This window comes from Hyperolius riggenbachi, chromosome 9 (genome assembly GCF_040937935.1).
Source record: "Hyperolius riggenbachi isolate aHypRig1 chromosome 9, aHypRig1.pri, whole genome shotgun sequence".
Lineage (NCBI taxonomy): Eukaryota > Metazoa > Chordata > Amphibia > Anura > Hyperoliidae > Hyperolius > Hyperolius riggenbachi.
In genome coordinates this window covers 39605593-39627714 of record NC_090654.1, presented here as the reverse complement: position 1 = coordinate 39627714, position 22122 = coordinate 39605593, and the positions used below count along the sequence as shown (strand labels likewise).

Below are 22122 nucleotides of genomic sequence, written 5' to 3'. Positions count from 1 at the left end.
GCGTCCGGCAAGTGGTTACGGTCTCAGGTACACTATAGGCTTTTGTTCCCACTATTTAAACTGACACATTTCTTAGTTTTAAATTCCAATTCCACAACTGAGTCGGCACCACCCAGTAGTTAAAATAGCTCTTTATTTAGAACACATTAAAAAGATAAAGCCAGCTTCATAGGACCATGTTTTGAGCATGCTTGGTCAAGCTGTGCAGCAAGTATCATACTGCATGGCTTGTATCAGATGTAACACAAATATTTTTCTTCTAAGGGTATTATGCTGTTGTGTATCTTTTAGAGCAGAGAGTAAGTTCTGAGTTCAGGTCCACTTTAAGTTAGCTGCGCTGTCTTTGAACTGTATCTCATGAAGTCTAGTGCAAACACACCTTGGAGTGTAACTGCTTGCAGATAGTGCTTATTGCATTTTCTGACTGCCCTCAACTATAGCGCCACAATGAATTTTATGTAAGGCCCCATTCCCCTGTATTCATTTTTCATACCTGACGGTGGAATGCCACAGGTAACTTATTGACTAACATTGCAAATAAGCCATCAAGTAAGTAACTTAAGGCATAATATAGCAACAGGACTGATAAAGAATACAGAATGAGGTCAAGCAGAGATTGACATGACACTCTGCCCCTGCCTTGGCCAAAAAAAGATTGCAGCACTCGAAAGACTAAAGCTCTGGGAAGCAAGGCTTAATGTTCTACATTAAGAGAATGTTTGTTATGTAGAACACTGCAGAGATGCATTGAAGTGAAGGAAAAGTAGTAATAGCTTGTTTTAAGTGACACGCTTTATATACTCATAGACAGGTTTTTTTGGGGGTTTTTTTTTGTGTGGTTTTTTTTTTGGGTTCCCAAGCTAATGTAGGAAATAAAAAAATTTTTTTTTTTTTTTTTTTTTTTTTTTGCAGCAGGGACTCTTGCCTACAGTGTATCTGTCATCATTCAGCCTTCTGGAACAAAGAACCAATCACTCCAGCATGCATCTGCATGTGGCCGTGAGACTAGTGCTGGTGGGGTGGGACTGGCAGGCAGGGGACCATAGTGCAGTGGGGTCAGCTGGGTATCAAAGCAGTGGCAGACTACTGGTGAAGGTGGGGGATTGGTACACAAAAACATAGTAAGTGGTAGTTGGAGCAGCTTGGTAGAAGCCAGCTAACCTGACTGTAGTAGCTGTGGCAGAAAGGCTACCTTCCGACCATAAAGTCCACCTCCGTTTAAGTTTTTTATTTTAGTCGAACTGTTTTCATTATATTTGCACGTAATAATGAGGTCCCTGTATTCTATGCAGATTAGTTTGTTCCAGCACATGTATTATGCATTTGTTAAGTTACAGCTATACTATGAAGTATGCTCAGCTATTTTAGGATGTTTGATTACTTGTGTGCTGTACAATGCATGCATCATACATTGTTGGGACCTGATGGCAATTGGGTTCACTAACCCTTTGGTAGTTCTCACTAAGGTTTGGTATGATCCAGGCAAGAGTTGCAAAACTCTTGTCACCGATTATCATATTCATTTTTTGTAACTCTAGGACTAGTTTGTGGCATTACTTATTCCTTTCTGTTTTCTTAAGCCTTAGTAATAATTAGGGTCCAACCCCACTGTTTTTTTTTATTTGTTTGTTTTTTTTCTTTCTCAGCAGTTCCCTTAAATTGTCTGATCTTCTTGTCTCTTCAGGTGATGCTGGAGAACAAGCTGTGCGCCAAATTTTGGATGAAGCAGGGAAGGTGGGGGAACTCTGTGCAGGCAAAGAAAGGAAAGATATCTTGGGTACCTGCAAGACTTTGGGCCAGATGACTGATCAAGTGTCTGATCTAAGAGCAAGGTATTTATCTGCTTTACCTGTGTTCTCTATTTTCATTAATGGACAAATGTCTGATGTACATCTGGGAGGATAGCTTATGGCTTAACTTGTACATTCCCTAGGTCAGTGTGCACCTAAGCTTATAAGCTGTATGCCTGATTAGATTTTAATCAGTGATTTATCTACATCTCTATACTCCCCCCTTCCTAACATTATGAACACCCCACATGCTGGGGTGCTTATGTCGTCAGGTGGAGGAACACTGCATATTTGCAGCAGCCCAGTTTTCTGCAACTACTTCTGAGGGAGGCTTGTTTTTAAACTACTTCTGACAATGTATACAATACTGTTAAATTTAGCAACAAATATGTAGTAAAAAGTGAGGCATTTGTAGGTAGGGGAATGTCTGTATTTTTTTTTTTAAAATGGCGCTCTTATTGAATGAAAAAAATATTGCCTACAAGTTTGGATCCCAGAATTTGCAGATGTTTGTCATGTGGTGAAAAGCACTGACTTGTGTTAGAAACTTCATTTAGTTGACTGTATGACTGATTAATGTTCGCCTGTCACTATTTTTTATGGAAATACATTACAACCAAGGTGCTAGAAAGTAAAGTAATTACTGAAAACAAATATTACCCCCCAAAAGCCTAATTTGTGGTGAAAAAAAAACAAGGTATTGATCATTTTAGTATAATAAGTAGTTATTGGAGAATGAAGGGAGGAGCGGTGAAAATTGCTCTGGTCCACAAGGCTAAACCCCCCCCCCCCCTTTAAAAAATAGGTTTGTGCCATGCCGCACCTCCAAAAATACTACTGGGCTCCTCTTTTAGTCACCGTCAGATGGTGGTTCTCTCAGGACAACAAAAATCCAGCTATAAATTCAGAGGCAGCGATATTGTGGTCATATGAGCCATTAACCAACTTCCGTATAGGGGCCCTACATCCAATACCAATGCTACGATGGCCATGACAACTACATGGAAAGCATGGAGAGCGGCTAGAGCCCCTCTTTGGAAATCAGGAAACCTCTCTCCCTACACACCTTTATGGGGTAACCCACAACTAAGACATTTCTGACATGTCTGGGTGTCACCTTGGACTCTGACCTCTCCTTCACCCCACACATCCAAAACATTACCAGAGCCTGCAATTTCCACCTCCGTAATATCTCCAAGATCTGCCCCTTCTTAACCCCAGACACAACCAAACTGCTCATCCATGCCCTCATCATCTCCCGCCTTGATTACTGTAACTCCCTCCTTTCTGGCCTCCCCCTGAAACGCACTGCCCCCCTTCAATCAGTGATGAACGCGGTTGCAAGACTCCTCCATTCTTCGCACCGCTCTGCATCCACATCTCCCCTTTGTGAATCCCTGCACTGGCTCCCTATCCATTTCAGGATACGTTTCAAGATTCTATGCCTGGCGTATAAATCTGTGCACAAAACCTGTAACCACATACAAGACACTGACTGGAAAAAAAACACACCTGCAGTAATATGAAAACTAAAATATGTGTGGGCTTAAACTGGGTACAGTTAGGCTGTATTAGCAGTGGTCAGTTGCATAATGCACACATTCTAATGTGTGAACTGCAATGGAGACTAAGCACAGACTTTAACACAAAACCTGTGTCCCGCGAGTTAGGATAACACGATCAGTTACAAGGCAGTACTGTGAACAGCCCCATAGAATTGTATGAGCAGTGAGTGAATTATTCTGACACGCAACTGAGCACCACAAACTAGCCCTTACCGTTGTTGCAACCAGGCATGCTTTGAATCATCTGTCCTAGTTTCAAAAAGGTCAGCTGAGGTCCGACATAAAAGATTTTTTTTCATCTTGAGCTAAAAATTGGTTTATGCAGGGCTGATACGTTGCATTATTTTTCAATACTCAAATTTACATGCACTTTACTCCCTTTTCAGGTTAGTTCAAGGCCTCATTGCAGAGCTCTTACTGATGACACCTTTACACAACTTTCATGCAATCATTTAGTGGGCTAAGTCAGGAGGTTGGTGTATATATAAGCATGCATGGCATAGTTCACCAATGTAGCCTCACATCAACCTGAATATCTCTGAAATACTGCTATTTTACTTGGTTAGAAATAGTGGCATTTAGAAGTCTATTAGGCAAGTAAAAATGTTTACACAAATAGGTATACAGTTGCCAACCACAGGCATTCGAACAGCCAGCATGCAGAATGACACGGGCACACAGCTTGATTTGGTATTCATGTAAATACTTATAGTGGATTGGAAGGGGGATGAGTGGAGCTAAGTAGCAGGCTTGGTGGTGTTTCTTAAATTGGAAAAAAATAGTTCCCAAGTGCGATTCTCAGTGGGTTCTACTCCCTAATAGTCATTCCTTGATCCCATAAACCTTACAACATCACACAATCCAGGTGACTTTCATGTGTTTGATGAGAGTGTATGAAGACATCTTCTCCGCTATCAACAGATACACTGCCTCCACTTTGTGCTCTCAACGTTTCTGAGTAGAGTGACTTATGGCTTGTGCACACTGAGCATGTGCAAGTAGCACATGGCTGCTGTACCTGTACCATCGCCGGTGGATCACTGCCCTGCCCGTTAACCTAATAGGGACACTTGCGTTACCGACATGGCATGTTTGTTGCTATGATAATGTGGCCTAATGCACATTACCATAGCATTGTGCACTTTGCCCTGGTAATGCTATAATGGGTTTATGGGAGGTGCTTCCCTGGTGCTAGTACACATAAAATTGACTTGCGCTACCGGAGTACAGCAATCTTACTACAGTTTGGTGAATCATGGTCCATGTGCGGTACTGCTGTGCCATCTCCATGGAAGTATGAAAGTCCACTGACATTCATATTAACGTGCACATCTACCGTATGTTGGAAAGAATGTTACTCATGGCAGGATGCAGTTTTATGCATGATGCTTCCCAGTCTATTGTGTTGTATCGCGGCCTCAAACACATGCACCTTGACACCTTCAGGCACACAGTGTGCACTGCAAAATGCACATTAGAATTGTTCACAGGCCATCACAGGTGTTTGTTTACTTGTTTGGTCATTTTCAGTTTCATTAAAAGGTCACTTGGTATGCAAGTTCATATTATGTGGAAATGAAGAGCCTTCCTAAAACACATTTATCTTACTACCACATTGACTGCAAAATTATATAATTATATTAACATTATTTGAGATGTGGTCTTGAATTGTTTTTTCTGCTTATTCCCTTTTGTGAAGATTGTAAGCTCACTAGTATCCATGTGCAACAACTTCTTCTTTTTTTTTTTTAGACCGTGTCAAATTTTAGTATGGTTAAAGAGTGGAATATTTATATTCTGCTGCCTATTTTTGGTTTCCATTGTAATTCTACAATTCAGCTCCCTTTGATCCATATCTATAACAGTAACATTGTAGTGTTGAAGTGTTTTATTTGCAGCTGTTTTCTAAGTTTGTTTTTTCCCTTCTTACACAGAGGTCAAGGAGCCACCCCTGCAGCCATGCAGAAGGCACAGCAGGTTTCTCAGGGTCTTGATCTCCTTACAGCAAAAGTAGAAAATGCGGCCCGCAAGTTGGAAGCACTGACAAATGCAAAGCAGGCCATTGGAAAGAAGATTGATGCAGCTCAGGTAAGATCTTGTGTAATAAATCGGTCTAAATTAATTGGTTCTTAACCACTTGCAATCCCCCAGTACGAGTATCTACATCCCTGCAAAACGCTACTACAGCTCACAGGGACATATATATTAGTCTGTTGCCGCCGCCGTGCACCCACGCTCGCTCACGTGTGCATTCTTGCTGCCAGGGATGAGCTCCAAATTGATTGAGTAGCTATCTACTCACAATCACTTGGATTCTAAATGTTAATTGGAGCACCTAAGGGGGGCGGATGAGGGAGGGTTAACTTACCCATGTTGCTGTCGGCTTTAATGTGCTTCACTTGCATCCCATGTCGCATCCTACATCTCATTCCATGTCGCGTTTGCGTCACTACCACGCATCCTCCTTTCGGGTTGAAGGAGGAAGTACGGAAGAGACCTGACGCGACTTGGAACGCGATGTGGGACGCAATTAAAGCTGAGGTAGCCACTCAAAATCAATTCGGAGCTCATCCTTGCTTGCCGCTGATTGTTAGAGGGAAGATCAATGAATGAGAACGCAAGATCAATGAATGGGAACACAGTTCCCATTCTTTGATCGAAGTCCCTGTGTCAATGATTGCCAGCATCAATGAGATTCCTGCGGTCATCGTAATAATGAAAGTAACACGTCCACGCATTACTTCCTTCTAGCGTGCTAACAGTACGCACAGGAATGCGCAAGGACATCTTGTGGCCAAATAGTAAAATTACACCTACATAATTTTTTTTTAAATACAAGAGCTATACATTCCTTTCAAATTAACCTTTAGGTAACTCTCCCATTGTTGCCCAAATAAAATTTCCATTTAAAAGAAAAAAGACCAAAAAAAAGTTACCTCAGGGACTGTAGTTTTTTTAAATATCTATGTCGAGAGGGTATAGCACTGTTGTTTTTTAATTTACAGTGTTCTCCCCAGGCTGTTTTAGCCGGGTGCTGCACCCGGCTAGTTTTGGTGAGCACCCGGCTGACCTCCTCCTATTCTGTAAGCAGAGTTGCACACAGAAGCACCGGCCCTGCATTCTCTCATCTTGCCCCACCCGGCTACTATTTCATGCCACCCGGCTGGAAAAAAATTTCTGGGGAGAACACTGAATTTATGGGGGTCATAATTAGTGATGGACGCAAAACTGAAAAAATGCACATTTATTTCCAAATAAAATTTTGGCGCCATACATTGTACTAAGGAAATATTTTAAACGTTGCAATAACTGGGACAAATGGGCAAATAAAATGTGTGGGTTTTATTCACAGTAAAACGTTTTATTTTAAAACTGTTCTTATTATTCTAATTCAAATGCAGTTAGAATAAAATAATTCTTAGCATAAAGTACCACCCAAAGAAAGACTACTTTGGGGTGAAAAAAACCCAATGTATAGATCCTTTCAGCGTGAGAAGTACTGATAAAGTTATGGGCAGATGAATGGACGCAGTGCTGAAAAGTAAACCTTACTCTGAAACTCTTTAGAGGTGAAGTGGTTAATACCCTGAAATAATCAAAATTAGCCCAGCCGGTCTGCATGACAGTTTTTCAGAGTTTTGAATTATGGAAAAATCACGAGTAAAAGCGTAACCTAAACTCACATTGTGGATGTTAATAAACTAGTTACCGTCAGTAATTTATGCATAAGGTTTGATATCCAGCCTAAACAATTTCATAGCTACCACCAGTTTTGACATGCTCAGGTCATACACTCAGAAATCCAACCATGTGGTATTTGGATATTCTATTCCCAGGCTCTTAAAGTGTTTGATATCTAATGTTGTATATGCAGTTAAAGGGGCACTATGGTGAAACATTGTAAAATTTAAAATATGTGAAAACATAAACAAATAAGAAGTATGTTTTTTTTTTTCCCAGCGTAAAACGAGCCATGAGTTACTTTTCTCCTATGCTACTGTCACTTACAGTAGGTAGTAGAAATCTGACAGAAGCGACAGGTTTTGGACTAGACCATCTCTTCATGGGGCATTCTCAGGGATTTATTTATTTATTTTCAAAAGCAATTGGTGAATGGCAGTTGCTCTGTCCTGCTGCCAAAAAACTGCAGCGAGCAGGGAAGCTGGCCAGCATCATTGTTAAAATCCTTTTCAGGGAATATCTTAAAGAATAAAAGCTTTGCTTGGCATCCCCTATGAAGAGATGGACTAGTCCAAAACATGTTGCTTCTGTCAGATTTCTGCTACCTACTGTAAGTGACAGCTACATAGACAAATAAGAATGTTTTTTCCAGAGTAAAATGAGCCATAAATTACTTTTCTCCTATGTTTGCACATATTTTAAATTTAAAAAATTTTCGCCATAGTGCCTTTTTAATAGTTGCTGAGACAACCAAATCGAGTTGAGCTGTAAATGTGAATTGTCTTTCAATGGATTCCAGAGATACTGGCGGAAGATTTGGAGAATATGGTGTCTACGCCATTATTTATAAACAGTATATACTGGGCATAAAGAGATGATTTGCATATTCAGGAGTAATGCATCATTGGAAACTAGTTGCTCACTAAAAGCTGAATTATCACAAATACCTTCTGTTTTAAGAAGGCAATTACAGAAAGCTGTGAGTGTATGATCCATATCCATCAACATTTGGTGGTCATGTTCCAAATTTTTCTGCTTCTGGTGCAGATTATATGGCCTCACATAGCCATTATTTAGTGTCTTCATACTCAAAAATCCCAGGGAAGCCCTCTTGCATGGCAGAGTTGGAGTCCAGCTCTCAAACTAAGTTTTTAATCTTCCTCTTTCTGTAAGCTAAGATGAAAGTAATAAAGCAGTTAAAAAAACTGTTTGTCCCCTTCTCCGCAGTTAAATCCAGGAATGATTCATTTCTGGTTAAGTAGAAGTTAACTAGTATTCTCCATACACTGTAAGTTTCTGAAAGTGTGGCTTTATTGGGTACAGCTGGAATTTCCTCAAATGGCAGATCAAGCGACGGATGGTTTTTAATTTCATGTTGGTGCCATTTTTCTCTCTTCGCTCTTTCACAGCCTCCCCTCCCCCCCCTCCCCCCACCTCTTTCATATTCTGAAATTCTTTTTACCTTCCCTACCTACCTTTTACTCCTGCCTCTTTTCTCTTCCTTATTCTCTGAATGTGGATTGAGCCTGAGCCACATCGATTTTAGTTTTTTCATTTTTTTTTTGGGCCCCTGCAGCCTATAGCCAGCTTGCAAGCAATGGGCCTTTAGACTCTCCCACCACAGCGGGCTGTCCCAATACCCACTTTTGAGTTCTGATTTTTTTCCCTCTGAAACTGACCCCATCTAAACTCCTCCTAGTGTTGGTTACCATTTTTAGTAACCAGTGCTTCCTTTTCATTATAGTATTGAGCTTGACTATCCAAAATGGACACCCCAGGTACTTGGGAACCCTGGATGATACCCTAACACATCCTATTAATGTCAGCCTTATGATAACAATTAAGGGGATTTTTTTTTTGCTATTCTTCTTGTTACTCTGTGATTTCTTGTTGAAAGCTTATCCATGTTGAATATTACTGTTGAACTTGTTGATGATGTTAATGGCATTTGTGTTCATATCATCTAATATTTGATAAAAGTCAAAAGAAGCCCTGAAAAGTACACAAGTGTCTGAGAAATGTAGAGTTTGTTAGCTTGCTAATGGTACACTACCATCAGTTATAACATTTAGCATCACATGGTGGCTGTGTAAAAAGTGGAGTGACTATGTAATCAAATTGATATTAATCACAGTGCACTTGATCTTAATCACAATCCCCACTACAACCCTTACTGCATGCTGAGAACTCCTGTCACTCCCATTTTGCCCCCCCCCCCACCCCCCGGGAGGCTTACAGTTGGAACATCCAGCAACTATACAAAAACTACATGCATAGTAAATGAGAGAGCCATTCGGCAAGGGCCCTGCCAGTGTGATCCTAAATTTCAGAGGGAAATGGAATATACGTGTACATGTAAATTGTAAGGTTTTTTAAATTTGTGAAATGTATTTCTCTGCTCCATTGTTATATCTGTTTTCTTTCTCTTAGAGCTGGCTTGCTGATCCAAATGGTGGTCCTGAAGGAGAAGAGAACATTCGAGCCATCTTGGCTGAAGCAAAGAAAATTGCAGATCTGTGTGAAGATCCTAAAGACCGAGAGGACATATTGCGCTCATTAGGGGAGATAGCAGCACTCACTGCCAAGCTTACAGACCTACGACGACAGTATGTATATTATGAACTACAGATTTGGGTCATGCTTATAAAGATAAGAAAAATAAACAAAACCATTTATTTCCTTATAAACAGGGGAAAAGGAGACACACCAGAGGCACGTGCTTTAGCCAAGCAGATAGCAACATCACTGCAGAATCTGCAGACCAAGGTGAATCGTGCTGTTGGCAACAGCCGCCCTGTGAAAGCTGCTGTTAATATGGAGGGGAAGGTAGAGCAAGCCCAGCGCTGGATTGACAATCCTTCTGTGGATGATCGTGGCGTGGGTAAGTGAGGACCACACTTTACTGTGAGGCTGTGGTAAAGATAATGTCACAATTCATAGTTACATAGTTATTTTGGTTGAAAAAAGACATACGTCCATCGACTTCAACCAGTATAAAGTACACCAGCCTGCTCCCTCACATATCCCTGTTGATCCAGAGGTAGGCGAAAAAACCCTTACAAGGCATGGTCCAATAAGCCCCAAAAGGGAAAAATTCCTTCCCGACTCCAGATGGTAATCGGATAAAATCCCTGGATCAACATCATTAGGCATTACCTAGTAATTGTAGCCATGGATGTCTTTCAACGCAAGGAAAGCATCTAAGCCCCCTTTAAATGCAGGTATAGTGTTTGCCATAACGACTTCCTGTGGCAATGCATTCCACATCTTAATCACTCTTACTGTAAAGAACCCTTTCCTAAATAAATGGCTAAAACGTTTTTCCTACATGCGCAGATTATGTCCTCTAGTCCCTTGAGAAGGCCTAGGGAAAAAAAGCTCATCCGCCAAGCAATTATATTGCCCTCTGATGTATTTATACATGTTAATTAGATCCCTTCTAAGGCATCTTTTCTCTAGACTAAATAAACCCAGTCTATCTAACCTTTCTTGGTAAGTGAGACCTTCCATCCCACGTATCAATTTTGTTGCTCGTCTCTGCACCTGCTCTAAAACTGCAATATCTTTTTTGTAATGTGGTGCCCAGAACTGAATTTCGTATTCTAGATGTGGCCTTACTAGAGCGTTAAACGGGCAATATTATGCTAGCATCTCAAGTTTTTATTTCCCTTTTAATGCATCCCAAAATTTTGTTAGCTTTAGCTGCAGCGACTTGGCATTGAGTACGATTATTTAACTTGTTGTCAATGAGTACTCCTAAGTCCTTCTCCAAGTTTGATGTCCCCAACTGTATCCCATTTATTTTGTATGGTGCTAGCTAGACTATTGGTACGACCAAAATGCATGACTTTACATTTTTCAACATTGAATTTCATCTGCCATGTATGTGCCCATATAGCCATCCTATCCAGATCCTGTTGCAATATGACACTATCTTCCTGAGAGTTGATGATTCTGCACAATTTTGTATCCTCTGCAAAAATGGCAACATTGCTCACTACTGCATCTACTAGGTCATTAATAAATAAATTGAAGAGCACTGGACCCAGAACGGACCCCTGTGGTACCCCACTGCTAACAGTCTCCCATTTTGAGTACGATCCATTGACCACAACTCTTTGTTTTCTGTCCATTAGCCAGTTCCCTATCCATGCACACAGACTCTTCCACAGTCTTTGCATCCTCAACTTTTGCACCAGACTTTGTGGGGAACAGTGTCGAAGGCCTTTGCAAAGTCCAAGTATATCACATCTACAGCATTCCCAATATCCATATTCGCATTCACTACCTCATAAAAGCTGAGCATGTTAGTCAAACAGGACCTGTCTTTAGTAAACCCATGCTGATGCTGAGAAATACGATTATTTTCTACTATGAAGTCATGTATAGTATCTCTTAGTAACCCCTCAAATAGTTTGCATACAACTGATAAGCTTACAGGTCTATAATTTCAGTGACCTTTAAGTATATTTAACAAAGGAATTGAGTTCATACTGTTGCGGAAGATCTTTGAGTGGTTAAAATGGCAGTTGGAAGATGTGAAGTGGATTGTGTAAGCTAATATCCATCTCCAGAGCTGTTGATAGACCTGTAGATATTTCATTCTTTAAAGTTGAGTATCTCAATTATTTTATTGGGTGCTTTGTCCAATTCTGGTTGTCCTTTTCTTTGTAAAGGTCAGGCGGCCATCCGGGGGCTTGTGGCAGAAGGACGGCGCTTGGCAAACTCCATGATTGGACCTTTCCGCCAGGATATGATGGCAAAGTGTGACCGTGTAGAGCAACTGGCAGGACAGCTGGCTGAGTTAGCAGCTCGTGGTGAAGGAGACACTCCACAAGCTCGAGCTGTAGCTGCTCAGCTCCAGGACGCATTGAAGGTTTGCCAAATTTGTGAATTTCTGACATGACTTTTACATGCATTTGACTTACTTTTACAGTAGTTTTTTCCTTTAGGAACTAATCACCTTGACCCAGATTGCTTTATTTAGTTCTGTCTGTAGTGTGGAGTAATAATCGTATGCCAGACTTGCCCAGTAATTTTGTCTTCTGCTATAGTATTTATCAAGAACATGCGTTAGTAAGTCAGAGAAAAGCATGTTAGAAGCTGTACATATAAATATAAAGAAAGTTACATTACCCAAACTAGTAAGCAGTTTTTCATGTGTTATTTTTGTTTTTATTCATATTAAGGATTTAAAGACAAGGATGCAAGAGGCAATGACTCAGGAAGTGTCAGATGTCTTCAGCGATACAACCACTCCTATAAAACTTCTGGCTGTGGCAGCCACTTCCCCACCCGATGCTCCCAACAGAGAAGAGGTCCGCTACTTATGATGCTCGGTTTCCATTTTCCTTTAAAGCCAAGTTATGCTTCATTCATTGTAATTTTTTATAATTTGATTCTAGGTTTTTGAGGAGAGAGCTGCTAATTTTGAGAACCATGCGGCTCGTCTAGGTGCTACAGCAGATAAAGCAGCTGCAGTTGGCTCAGCCAATAAAGCTACTGTGGAAGGAATACAGGCAACAGTCAAGACCGCCCGAGAGCTGACACCTCAGGTCTGTTTTTAAAGGTGCTCTTTCACTCACGTAGTAATAAAATAGTGTTTGTTTTAATATTAAAATATCTGCTTGGTGACATAGGTTCATCTAATCTCTCAATGAACTGTCTGTACTACAGAAAGTGTACCACGAGTCTTAGGCAGGGAACACACAGAATTGCATGCATTTTCTCCATAGCACATAGTGGAAAACGCATGCGATTCTAATAAGTGTGTTCACTGACTTATTTGTTTTGAACAAAGTGAATTTTATTAACAATAATAGGACTACAGAGGACTTTAAAATAAGAACATAATCACAAACAGACCACTAGACAGAAGTAAACGAAGGGCCATGCAACTTGTGTGAAAGGTGCGAATACTAAGACAACACACAGTCTAAAGTGCAAAAATATTTGCACTTTAGACTGCAAGAAGACAAATCTGCATTTGTCTTCTTGTTTAGTTGCAATTTGTTTTTCAAATGTAAATGAAGTTGTCAAGTTATGTTCTAATCATGTGAAAGGAGGCCTATAGCCAGTATTTTTTTTTCCATTATTTACTATAGTAACTTAATTTAAACTCCTGGGATCTAGAGATGACCAATGAGAAGTTCTTTTTTCTGTTTAGATGCAATTTTTTGCCATATTATATGCAGCTTGGAATTAGGCCAATCCAAGTTGACTTTTTCAGCTGCTTACAAATTGCAACTAAATTTGCACCTAGTAAAAAAAACAAACAAAAAAAAAAAACTCATTGATGATCTCTGTTGAGCACAGTTTAAGGCTGGATATTTTTTTCTGCTCTCTCATTGGTCACTTGGATCACATGATATTTCTATCATGTGAGGATTCATCAAGTTGCACCAACAGCTGCAGTGGGAACATTTCTGCACATCACAGCAGTGTTTATTGCAAAGAAAAATAAAAGGGATTTTTGTCCTTGCTGGTTTTTCTCTGGGGGAGAATGGGGATGCTCTGGTATGTTATCTGAAGTACAGAGCAGTTACTTTTCACTGCTTTATAAAGAGACTCCTATGCTTAGTTCTAAAGAACTTTATTTAAAGTATTTTGTTACTTGATACAGGTGGTATTGGTAAAAATTCATATGTAGCTTGATCTGAATAGATTTTTTTTTATCATGAGCAACCCTTAGAGCTTGTTTCCAATAGCTTGTGTGTTGTGATTTCTAAAGCGTTTGTGTTTGGGAGACCTGGTTTTGAATCTTGGCACTTCCTTTTAAGCCAGCACCTATTCAGTAGGAGACCTTGGGCAAGATTCCCTAACACTGCTACTGCCTATAGAGTGTGGCCTAGTGGCTGCAGCTCTGGCGCTTTGAGTTTGCCAGGAGAAAAGCACAATATAAAATTTTTTTTTGAATGATGCAGGTCAAACTTTTCTTCTGCAGTTTGTCCTGGTCTCTAATAGCTATAGGAGCTCCCTTGTCCCACACCTCCCCTAGCATAGCTGCCTATCCAGTGGAAGGTGTGTGAACATAGCATCTGTGATTTCTGTAAACTCTTTGAAACATAGTGTCCAATCTCTCCAACTCCCCCCCCCCCCCCCCCCACACTGCACCCCCCCCATGAAAGTCCTTATCTGCCTGAAATGTTGGAGTTCGGGCAGGTAGCAGCAGTAGTATAATAAAGGCCTCTGATAAACTTTTAAATGTAAAGAGGTGAAATTGAAGTGTTTTTTTTTTTTTTTAATAATGAGCCACATTGTTGGCATGTATATTAATTTTAATGTGCTATTGAGATGTCCTGGGTACTAAGAATGGTGCTTGGTACACTTTAATCAAAAACAAATGGATCCATATGTTGTAATCTGTTCTGTGCGGAGACCATTATGTTTAAGTTTGTTCTTTTTTTATTTTTTTCTAATGATTAATGGTGTCTACCTATAGGTAGTGTCTGCAGCTCGTATCCTGTTAAGAAATCCTGGGAACCAGGCTGCCTATGAACACTTTGAAACAATGAAAAATCAGTGGATCGACAATGTAGAGAAAATGACAGGTGTGCTTTTTCCACTTACTTGGAGGACAGTAAATCAATCCGTAACAAATTGCCTGAATTATGTGTCTTTCCCTCTTTGAATCTGTTAAATTTTATTCTATTCCATATTTACCATCTATTCTGTTTCAGGCCTGGTGGATGAAGCCATTGACACACGATCATTGCTGGATGCATCTGAAGAAGCCATCAAGAAGGATATTGACAAATGCAAAGTGGCTATGGCAAATATGCAACCACAAATGCTTGTTGCTGGAGCTACAAGCATTGCTCGCCGTGCGAACCGTATTTTGTTGGTGGCTAAAAGGGAGGTGGAGAATTCTGAAGACCCAAAATTCCGTGAGGCTGTGAAGAATGCTTCAGATGAGCTCAGCAAGACCATCTCCCCAATGGTACTGGAGGCCAAAGCTGTAGCTGGCAACATCTCAGACCCAAGTAAGAGGAGCACTATTTAGTTCATCTCACAAAGCCTAGAAAACCATGATTCTGTATGATTTTAGTAGTTCTTTCCCTGAATTATGCAGTGTGTTTGCAAGCAATTTAGTAAGTTCATCATAACTTCTTGTTGAATTCACGTAAGCATGGTTATTAAGTAATGTTACTTTAAATGTGCAAATGGGAATTTCAAGACCACATTTAAGATGGGTACACACCATGCAATTTTTTACTTCAGATTCAATTTCCAATCTTGAAAATGATCGGATTGGACAAAAAATATAGCCTACTGACTGCCAGAAACTGATTCCAGCTCAAAATCTATATCTTTCTTGATCGGAAGCAGATGGGACATGTTGTAAAAATTGATGGAAATACTGGCTATCATTCCAAAGGTTTGTCCTTTCATTTCATTTTTGATAGCTATCCAATCGGAAATATGATTGGAAATCTGATCGGAATTTGAAAATGTGTATGCTAGCTATCTATATCCAATCCATGTCGGCTCTGAATATAAACCTGATTACTTCCATTGAATGTAAAGTGAAAATTGCATGGTGTGTACCCACCTTAACCCAATGTTAATTTAGTACTGGATTTCTCTTAGTGTGTCTTACTTTACTTTTGTATCTGTCTAAAATGGAAGGTGGGGCCCTTTTCCTTTTTTCTGAATGAACATTTTTTTAGAGAACGTGACATCAGTAGTAATCATTTGATTTTGATTGCTACAAATTTAAATTTTTTTAACATATTGTTTGGCTGATCTAATAATATAGTTTTCATGACGTTAACCTATTGGGTTGTTTTTCAAATATGGGATTTCTGTTTTGTTTTTAAGATTTGCAGAAAGGCTTCTTGGACTCAGGTTACAGGATTCTGGGAGCTGTGGCCAAAGTAAGAGAAGCATTCCAACCTCCTGAACCAGAATTTCCCCCACCTCCTCCTGACTTGGAGCATTTGCGGGTAAGTGTCCTCTACTAAAACTTGTGTTAGATGGTTGGTTGTGGATGGCGTAGGTTGAGTCTTCAGTTTATCCCTCCATTATAAAATGTAATTTGGTCCATTGGATATGTTTAATACCTGGCCAGTTTACATTTACCTGGGGATCCATTACACGGCAGATAGTAATTCCAATGTGCACTTCTGGTCTCCCAGGTGTAGTTTAGTTACCACACTTCTTTTTGTCAAACAATTATTATTTATTTTGCGAAGTAGGAACATTTCCATTGTTTTCTATAATACAGTAATACAGCTGCTTTGCCTTACTGAGAGGCCTTTATAAAAATAAAAAAAACGTAATGTAGAGAAAGACTCTTATCTGACTTTGGCTTTGCCGTGTTTTTATTTTTTTACATTTTTGCTGTGAACATTGGCAATTTGTCTATTTTTTGTATTATTTTCATCCTAAAGCTGCAGTAAAATAGCAAATTACACGAATGTGCTGCATCTGTGGAATGAAGTAGGCAAGGGGCTAGTCCCAATGAAACTGCTGTTTATTTAAAATGATAGTGAATGATTAGATTTTGACTGGTTTAAATGGTTTTCAGTCTTGTACAGAATCTCCGCCTTTCTGAGGTTACCAATTTTCAGAATTAATGAAATACAGTAGATGGACTTTTGCACAATATTCTAATTGTTAGTTTCACCTGTATTTTTTTTTTCACTTTCAAGCTTTATTGAATAGCGAAAGTAACAAGATGAATAGTAAACCTACATATCACATAATAAAGCTAAACCGGTCATAGCCAACAATACAAAAAGTGTTGTGTAATTACACATAATAAAGCACTTACAAACTATATTGATAAAGAAACAAATAAAGTAGTAAGCCTGTTCAATAGAATTCAAGCTGTAGTTTTACATCAACTGATTCTTAATAGTAGGAACCCAGCTCAAGTCTTCTGCATTACAGATTTATATTCTTGTGAATCACTGAAAACATGCCATAGGGTTCATACCATGACAAATAAGTCTTTGTTTGTGTCACCTGTATTTTATGTTCTATTTGTAGGTAGGTAGAAGCTTTGCCGGTTAAATGTAGTTCCAGCTGATTTTGCTTGGTCCAGTTTAAGCCTGCGTACAAATTGCAACTAAATTTCCATTGGAAGAAATTTGACTTAAAGAGACTCCGGAGTCTTTTTTTTTTTTTACCTTCTTTTGTTTAACAAGCCTCTCTTGCCATCAATGTGAGAATGGAAGCAATTTAAATATTCCCATTGAAATCAATCAAACAAATCTTGCTGTAGCTCTGCCCCCTTTTCTGAATTTGAATCCAAGTTACCCAATGACTGGCTGTAGCAGGTTTGAGGCCTCTGCCATTAACAATGTAATAATGGCAGCAATTTAAATATTCCCCTTGAAAATCAAGAGATCACTATTGATTGGCTGTTATAGGCTCCACCCACTTGAATATTTAATTCCAGTGACCAGCTGTGCCGAGTTTGAGAACCCTGTCATTAACAGTGTAACAGAGTAACCAAGCAGCTCAGGGTGACCCAAACTACTAGGAATGTATAGATAAAATGGAGCTAAAAGCCCTCCTACTAAAAAGCAAAGCTTGGTGTAATTTGCCTTCTTAAAACAGACGGAAATTTGCAATAATTCAGCAAAAAGTGATCATTTCTGGCTACCCACAATGCAATACTACTGAATATGCAAAATATCCCTTAAGAAACTGCAGTTTAGTTTTGTTCCCATTTTAAAATGAATGGCTGAAATTTGATTGGCTGTTTTATGCGCTGACCACTTTCACTGAATTTTGACTCTCGTTTCTCCAAGTGACCAACTGTGCCAAGTTTAGGGACTTCAATTGGTTAAATCTGATTGGCTTTTTGTGATTCTGCCAAGGTGTGCAAAGAGGGGGGGGGGAAGACTCCTATAACATAATGAACATAAAATGTGCCCCCGATTTTTATAATTGTTTTGATTTTATTTTATATTATAAGACAACCTTCTAAGATCTAAATGCACAGTCATCACGCTGTTCGAGTGCATAATTGCATGGGCTCTGAGATGGTTGTGGACTGGTCTACAATTGTGTTCCACAACCATGTCCTCAAGGCCCACCAATGGTGTATGTTTTGTGAAAATCCACTGAGGTGGTTCATCAGCAGTGCTAAAGGACTAATTACCTCACCTTTAAATGTTTGTGGTTTTCTGCAAAGCATGCACTGTTGGTGGGCCTTGAGGGCAGGGTTGGGGAACTCTGGTCTACAGCACTGACTGATGTATTCCTGACTAGGTAATTTGAATTTGAAGTCCTGCCTATAAAGGAATAGGTAAACATTGGTGTCTGGAGTTGGGCTTTTGGGCACCCACTTTCTTAATACATAGGCCAAACGTTAACACTATGCCATGGGTCGAAGTGAATTTAAAATCTACTTTTTCCCCTAGTTGTCTGATGAGCCAGCTCCTCCAAAACCACCTCTTCCTGAGGGTGAGATTCCACCACCCAGACCACCTCCTCCTGAGGAGAAGGATGAGGAGTTTCCTGAAATGAAGGTGGGCGAGGCGGTGAACCAGCCAATTATGGTGGCTGCCAGACAGCTTCACGATGAAGCACGCAAGTGGTCCAGCAAGGTAATGTTTGTGAATTGTGCTGCAACCAGGGGATGGGGAGGCTATAAATAAGAGTTAAGAAGAATGTTGCTTTCAGAATTGGCGTAACCTGCTCATTACCACACAGGAAGCAGGTTTACAGTTAAAGATTTGTGCATAATATGTGGTTTGTAAGATTTACTGTGGTGTTTTCTCATTCATCTTCAGTCCTCTAGTAGCCTCATCCTCTAGTATCCTTTAAGATAAGGTGTTAAGGTGTAACTCTACTTCTACTGAGAGGAAAACCATAACAGCTTGATCATCCATATACAGTGCATGGATTTTTGCGAGTTTCCCTGCTCTAGAATAGGTGTTACAAGCCAAAACAGCCTTTTAAAAAAAAAGTGCTAAATGAGAATGATCAGTCTCTAGCTATGAAAAATGTAGAAAGATAGATTTAGATGAGGGGTATCGTTTTAGCCACTCTAAATGACAGACATTGTCACAACTGCAAGACAGTGCAGACCTGTGAGAAGACATCGACTAGAACAGATATCAGAATTCTGGGAAGTCTTGTCCATTATTCAACCTACTACAGAATTAAATACAATTTTTTTATGTTTTTGTTATGAAGAGGGTATTGTAGCAGTAGAATAGTGTTTTAAAGGAGCTCAAAAGAGTTCTCATCACAGTTAATTGGCGTAACTACAAGTCTTATTCAAAGCAGATCTTATAAGAAAAAAGTGTGAATTCTTGAAAACATAACCTAATGGATTTTTTGGTCAGCTGGTGCAGAAACTGGTTAAATATAGCCATTTTTTGTGCTATGTGAAAGCCTATCTAAATGCAGACATAAAAATGGGCTACAGGACTAGAGCTTGTGTGTTTAGCACTGCCTGTCTGTCTTTCCTGCCAGAACCGCGATTTTCCATAGTTAAGTGGGTGTGTGGACTACTCCTGTTCCTTAGGTCTTTCTGACAAGCCAATCTTAGTAGGAAAAAATAAATAAAGCTTACCTTCAGGGTATATCTTTAGCCTCAGAATTATATAATTGTAATGGGAATAGTCAAGCCTTATTTAAAGAGAATTCTTTAATAATCTCCAAGTCGTCTGCTGTATGTTTGTGTGTCCTTCCTCATACACTCCCCTTCCTTCCCCACAGCACTGTGATTGGCCACAATGCTGATTGGATGGCGTGGGTGACGTCCAGGGAAATGGTGCGTGCACCCCTGCCCTTCGCAGCATAGTGTGCGCTACCAGCTAGTATAGACATAATTTCCCATACTAAAGTATACCACATCTTAAATTCTTTTACAGTAAACACCCTCTTTCTAAACAGGTGGTGAAATCTCCTCCTTTACTCCTAATGGAGTTAATGGCCTCAATTCACTAAGCATTCGGTAATGCTAAAAACTGCTGATTTTACCGATCACCTTCCCAATATTAAATTCACTAAATCTATTACCACACAGAAAATTAGAATTACCGACTAGTGAGGTAAATTATCGAATTGCCTCAGGAAATGTCAAACTGCAATTTACAAAGATTTCCGCATTCTGTAAATTGTGCAAAAGTGTTTAATATTTGTCTCCAGCTCATGGCAGCCAATAACTCACTCTTTCCATGCTCTCTCTGTGCGGTAGATATGACAGACAACCTTTAGGGAGTGCCAGGCAGCCAATAGGGAGAGCAGCACAGACCTGCTTCTCACGCTGATTTGATGCGACAGGGTATCGGGTGGGTCTTCACTCTGAGCAGAGGAAGGTGACATTTTTTTTTAGGCTTTTCTGCATCCATTTAGATGTGAACACCTGTATTCTGGCATGCAGAAGGGCTCCCTCTGGTGGCTGCAGCACATCTAAAGGGATGTCAGAGATACATTGAACTGAAACCCCGACTTATACACACAGCTCCCTGCCTCACCACTGACCTGCTACATGGCTGGTAAGTGACACTTACCGAGCAGGGCTTAGTGAATTGAGGCATGTTTGTTCGGCAAATCACTGAACTTATGCCTCATGCGGAAAATCTTGTGAATTTGGGAAAAAAAATAAAATTCTGAATTCGGTATTTTACCAACCAAAATGATTTTATCGACCTGTCCTTAGTGAGTTGAGGCCATATGTCCTCTTGTCCTTTGTGCAGACCTAGGATAGAAAAAAAATTGCTAAGCTTCTATATTGCCATTTGTTACATGTTAGATACACGGATATCATGCCCTCTGTTGCTATGTAGTGTCCCCCCAGGGCCCCGCTGCACTCTGCTATGCCCCCATAAATCACAGCCGTGCAGTCGACACGCAGCGTGTCACAGCGGGCTGTGTTTACTTATGTAGTGGCACTTTCGCCGCTCCCCCCGCCTTCTACATAGCTCCGGTCCCCGCCTTCGTCCCTTCCCTCCCCGCTGATTGGAGGGAAGGGATGTGTGCGGGGCCTGGAGCTATGTAGGAGGCGGGGGGAGCGGCAGGAGTGCCACTACATAGGTAAACACAGCCCGCTGTGACACGCTGCGTGTCGACTGCACGGCTGTGATTTATGGGGGCATAGCAGAGCGCAGCGGGGCCCTGGGGGGACACTACATAGCAACAGAGGCTGGGCAGTATAGGCAGACCCAGCCTCCGTGTGCGGATATCATTCTTAGAACCCCACCTCGGGTTCTCTTTAAGACATCTTTTCCAAGCTCATGCTAGTGTCTCTAACCTTTCTTGGTAAATGAAACCTCCCAGCCCTTGGATTATTTTGGATGCCCCCTTGATTGCCCAGAAGGAGCAATATTGCTATACAGTAGGAGGGCAGAGAATAGTAGGAACCTTTGTGAGTTCTAGTACTGTATATACCTGTAGTAGATGAGGTCAGGGGCGTAACTACAGGGGAGTAGTCTCTGCGACTGCAGGGGAACCCAGAGCTGTTAGGAGCCCCCAACTATTATTTCACACCCTCCGATGAAGGGATCCATCCTTCACTCCTGTTATATCACAAGTGCAGCCATGCCTTCACTGTAACACGGCTCCGGCTTACTGTGTAAGCACGGCCGTACTCGCGCAGGGACAGTATGGCTGCACTAGTGCTTGAAAATGAACACTGCTTTCATCAGATTTCAGAGAAGCCCTTGTCTGAAATCTTTTGGTAGGTCCGTGAGCGGGAACCAAGAACCAGAGCATGCTGTAGGATCCAAAGGCTTCCTTTTTCTTAGGTATGTATGTGATTTTTTTTTTTTTTTTTTTTTTTTTGACCCGTGCTTAGGGTACACTTTAAAAACATAAACAAAAATAGGCCATAAGCCATTTTGTTGGACAAACGCAATGAAACGGAATTGCATTGCTCAATATTAAATTTTGATTGAAATGTACCCACCCAAATAGTCCTCCTATAAAAAGCCTTTTCTAGTATGTCACTATGCTGCTGTGTTTATATTTTAATTTAACTTTGTATCCTCCGCAAACTGGAGAAATTGGCAAAATACTGACCCTTATGGGGTTGTCTAACAGCTTATATAATTTAGTATGAGCAATACCATTCTTTCTGTACTTAAAGTGAACCAGAGACGAAGCACCCTTGTGTATTTTAC

At 40.4% G+C, this 22122-nt stretch overlaps 1 protein-coding gene across 1 annotated transcript in view; it reads left to right on the top strand.

Moving 5' to 3' along the window:
- Positions 1–22122, top strand: part of VCL (vinculin) — a 127906-nt gene that overhangs the window by 93732 nt on the left and 12052 nt on the right. Inside the window, exons 8-18 of the mRNA XM_068254812.1 lie at positions 1685–1832; positions 5290–5443; positions 9467–9642; positions 9727–9917; positions 11713–11912; positions 12226–12354; positions 12442–12591; positions 14478–14586; positions 14716–15018; positions 15857–15981; positions 18412–18597. Of these exons, the coding sequence (XP_068110913.1) occupies positions 1685–1832; positions 5290–5443; positions 9467–9642; positions 9727–9917; positions 11713–11912; positions 12226–12354; positions 12442–12591; positions 14478–14586; positions 14716–15018; positions 15857–15981; positions 18412–18597 (1871 nt within the window). The remainder of the gene's footprint in view (positions 1–1684; positions 1833–5289; positions 5444–9466; positions 9643–9726; positions 9918–11712; positions 11913–12225; positions 12355–12441; positions 12592–14477; positions 14587–14715; positions 15019–15856; positions 15982–18411; positions 18598–22122) is intronic.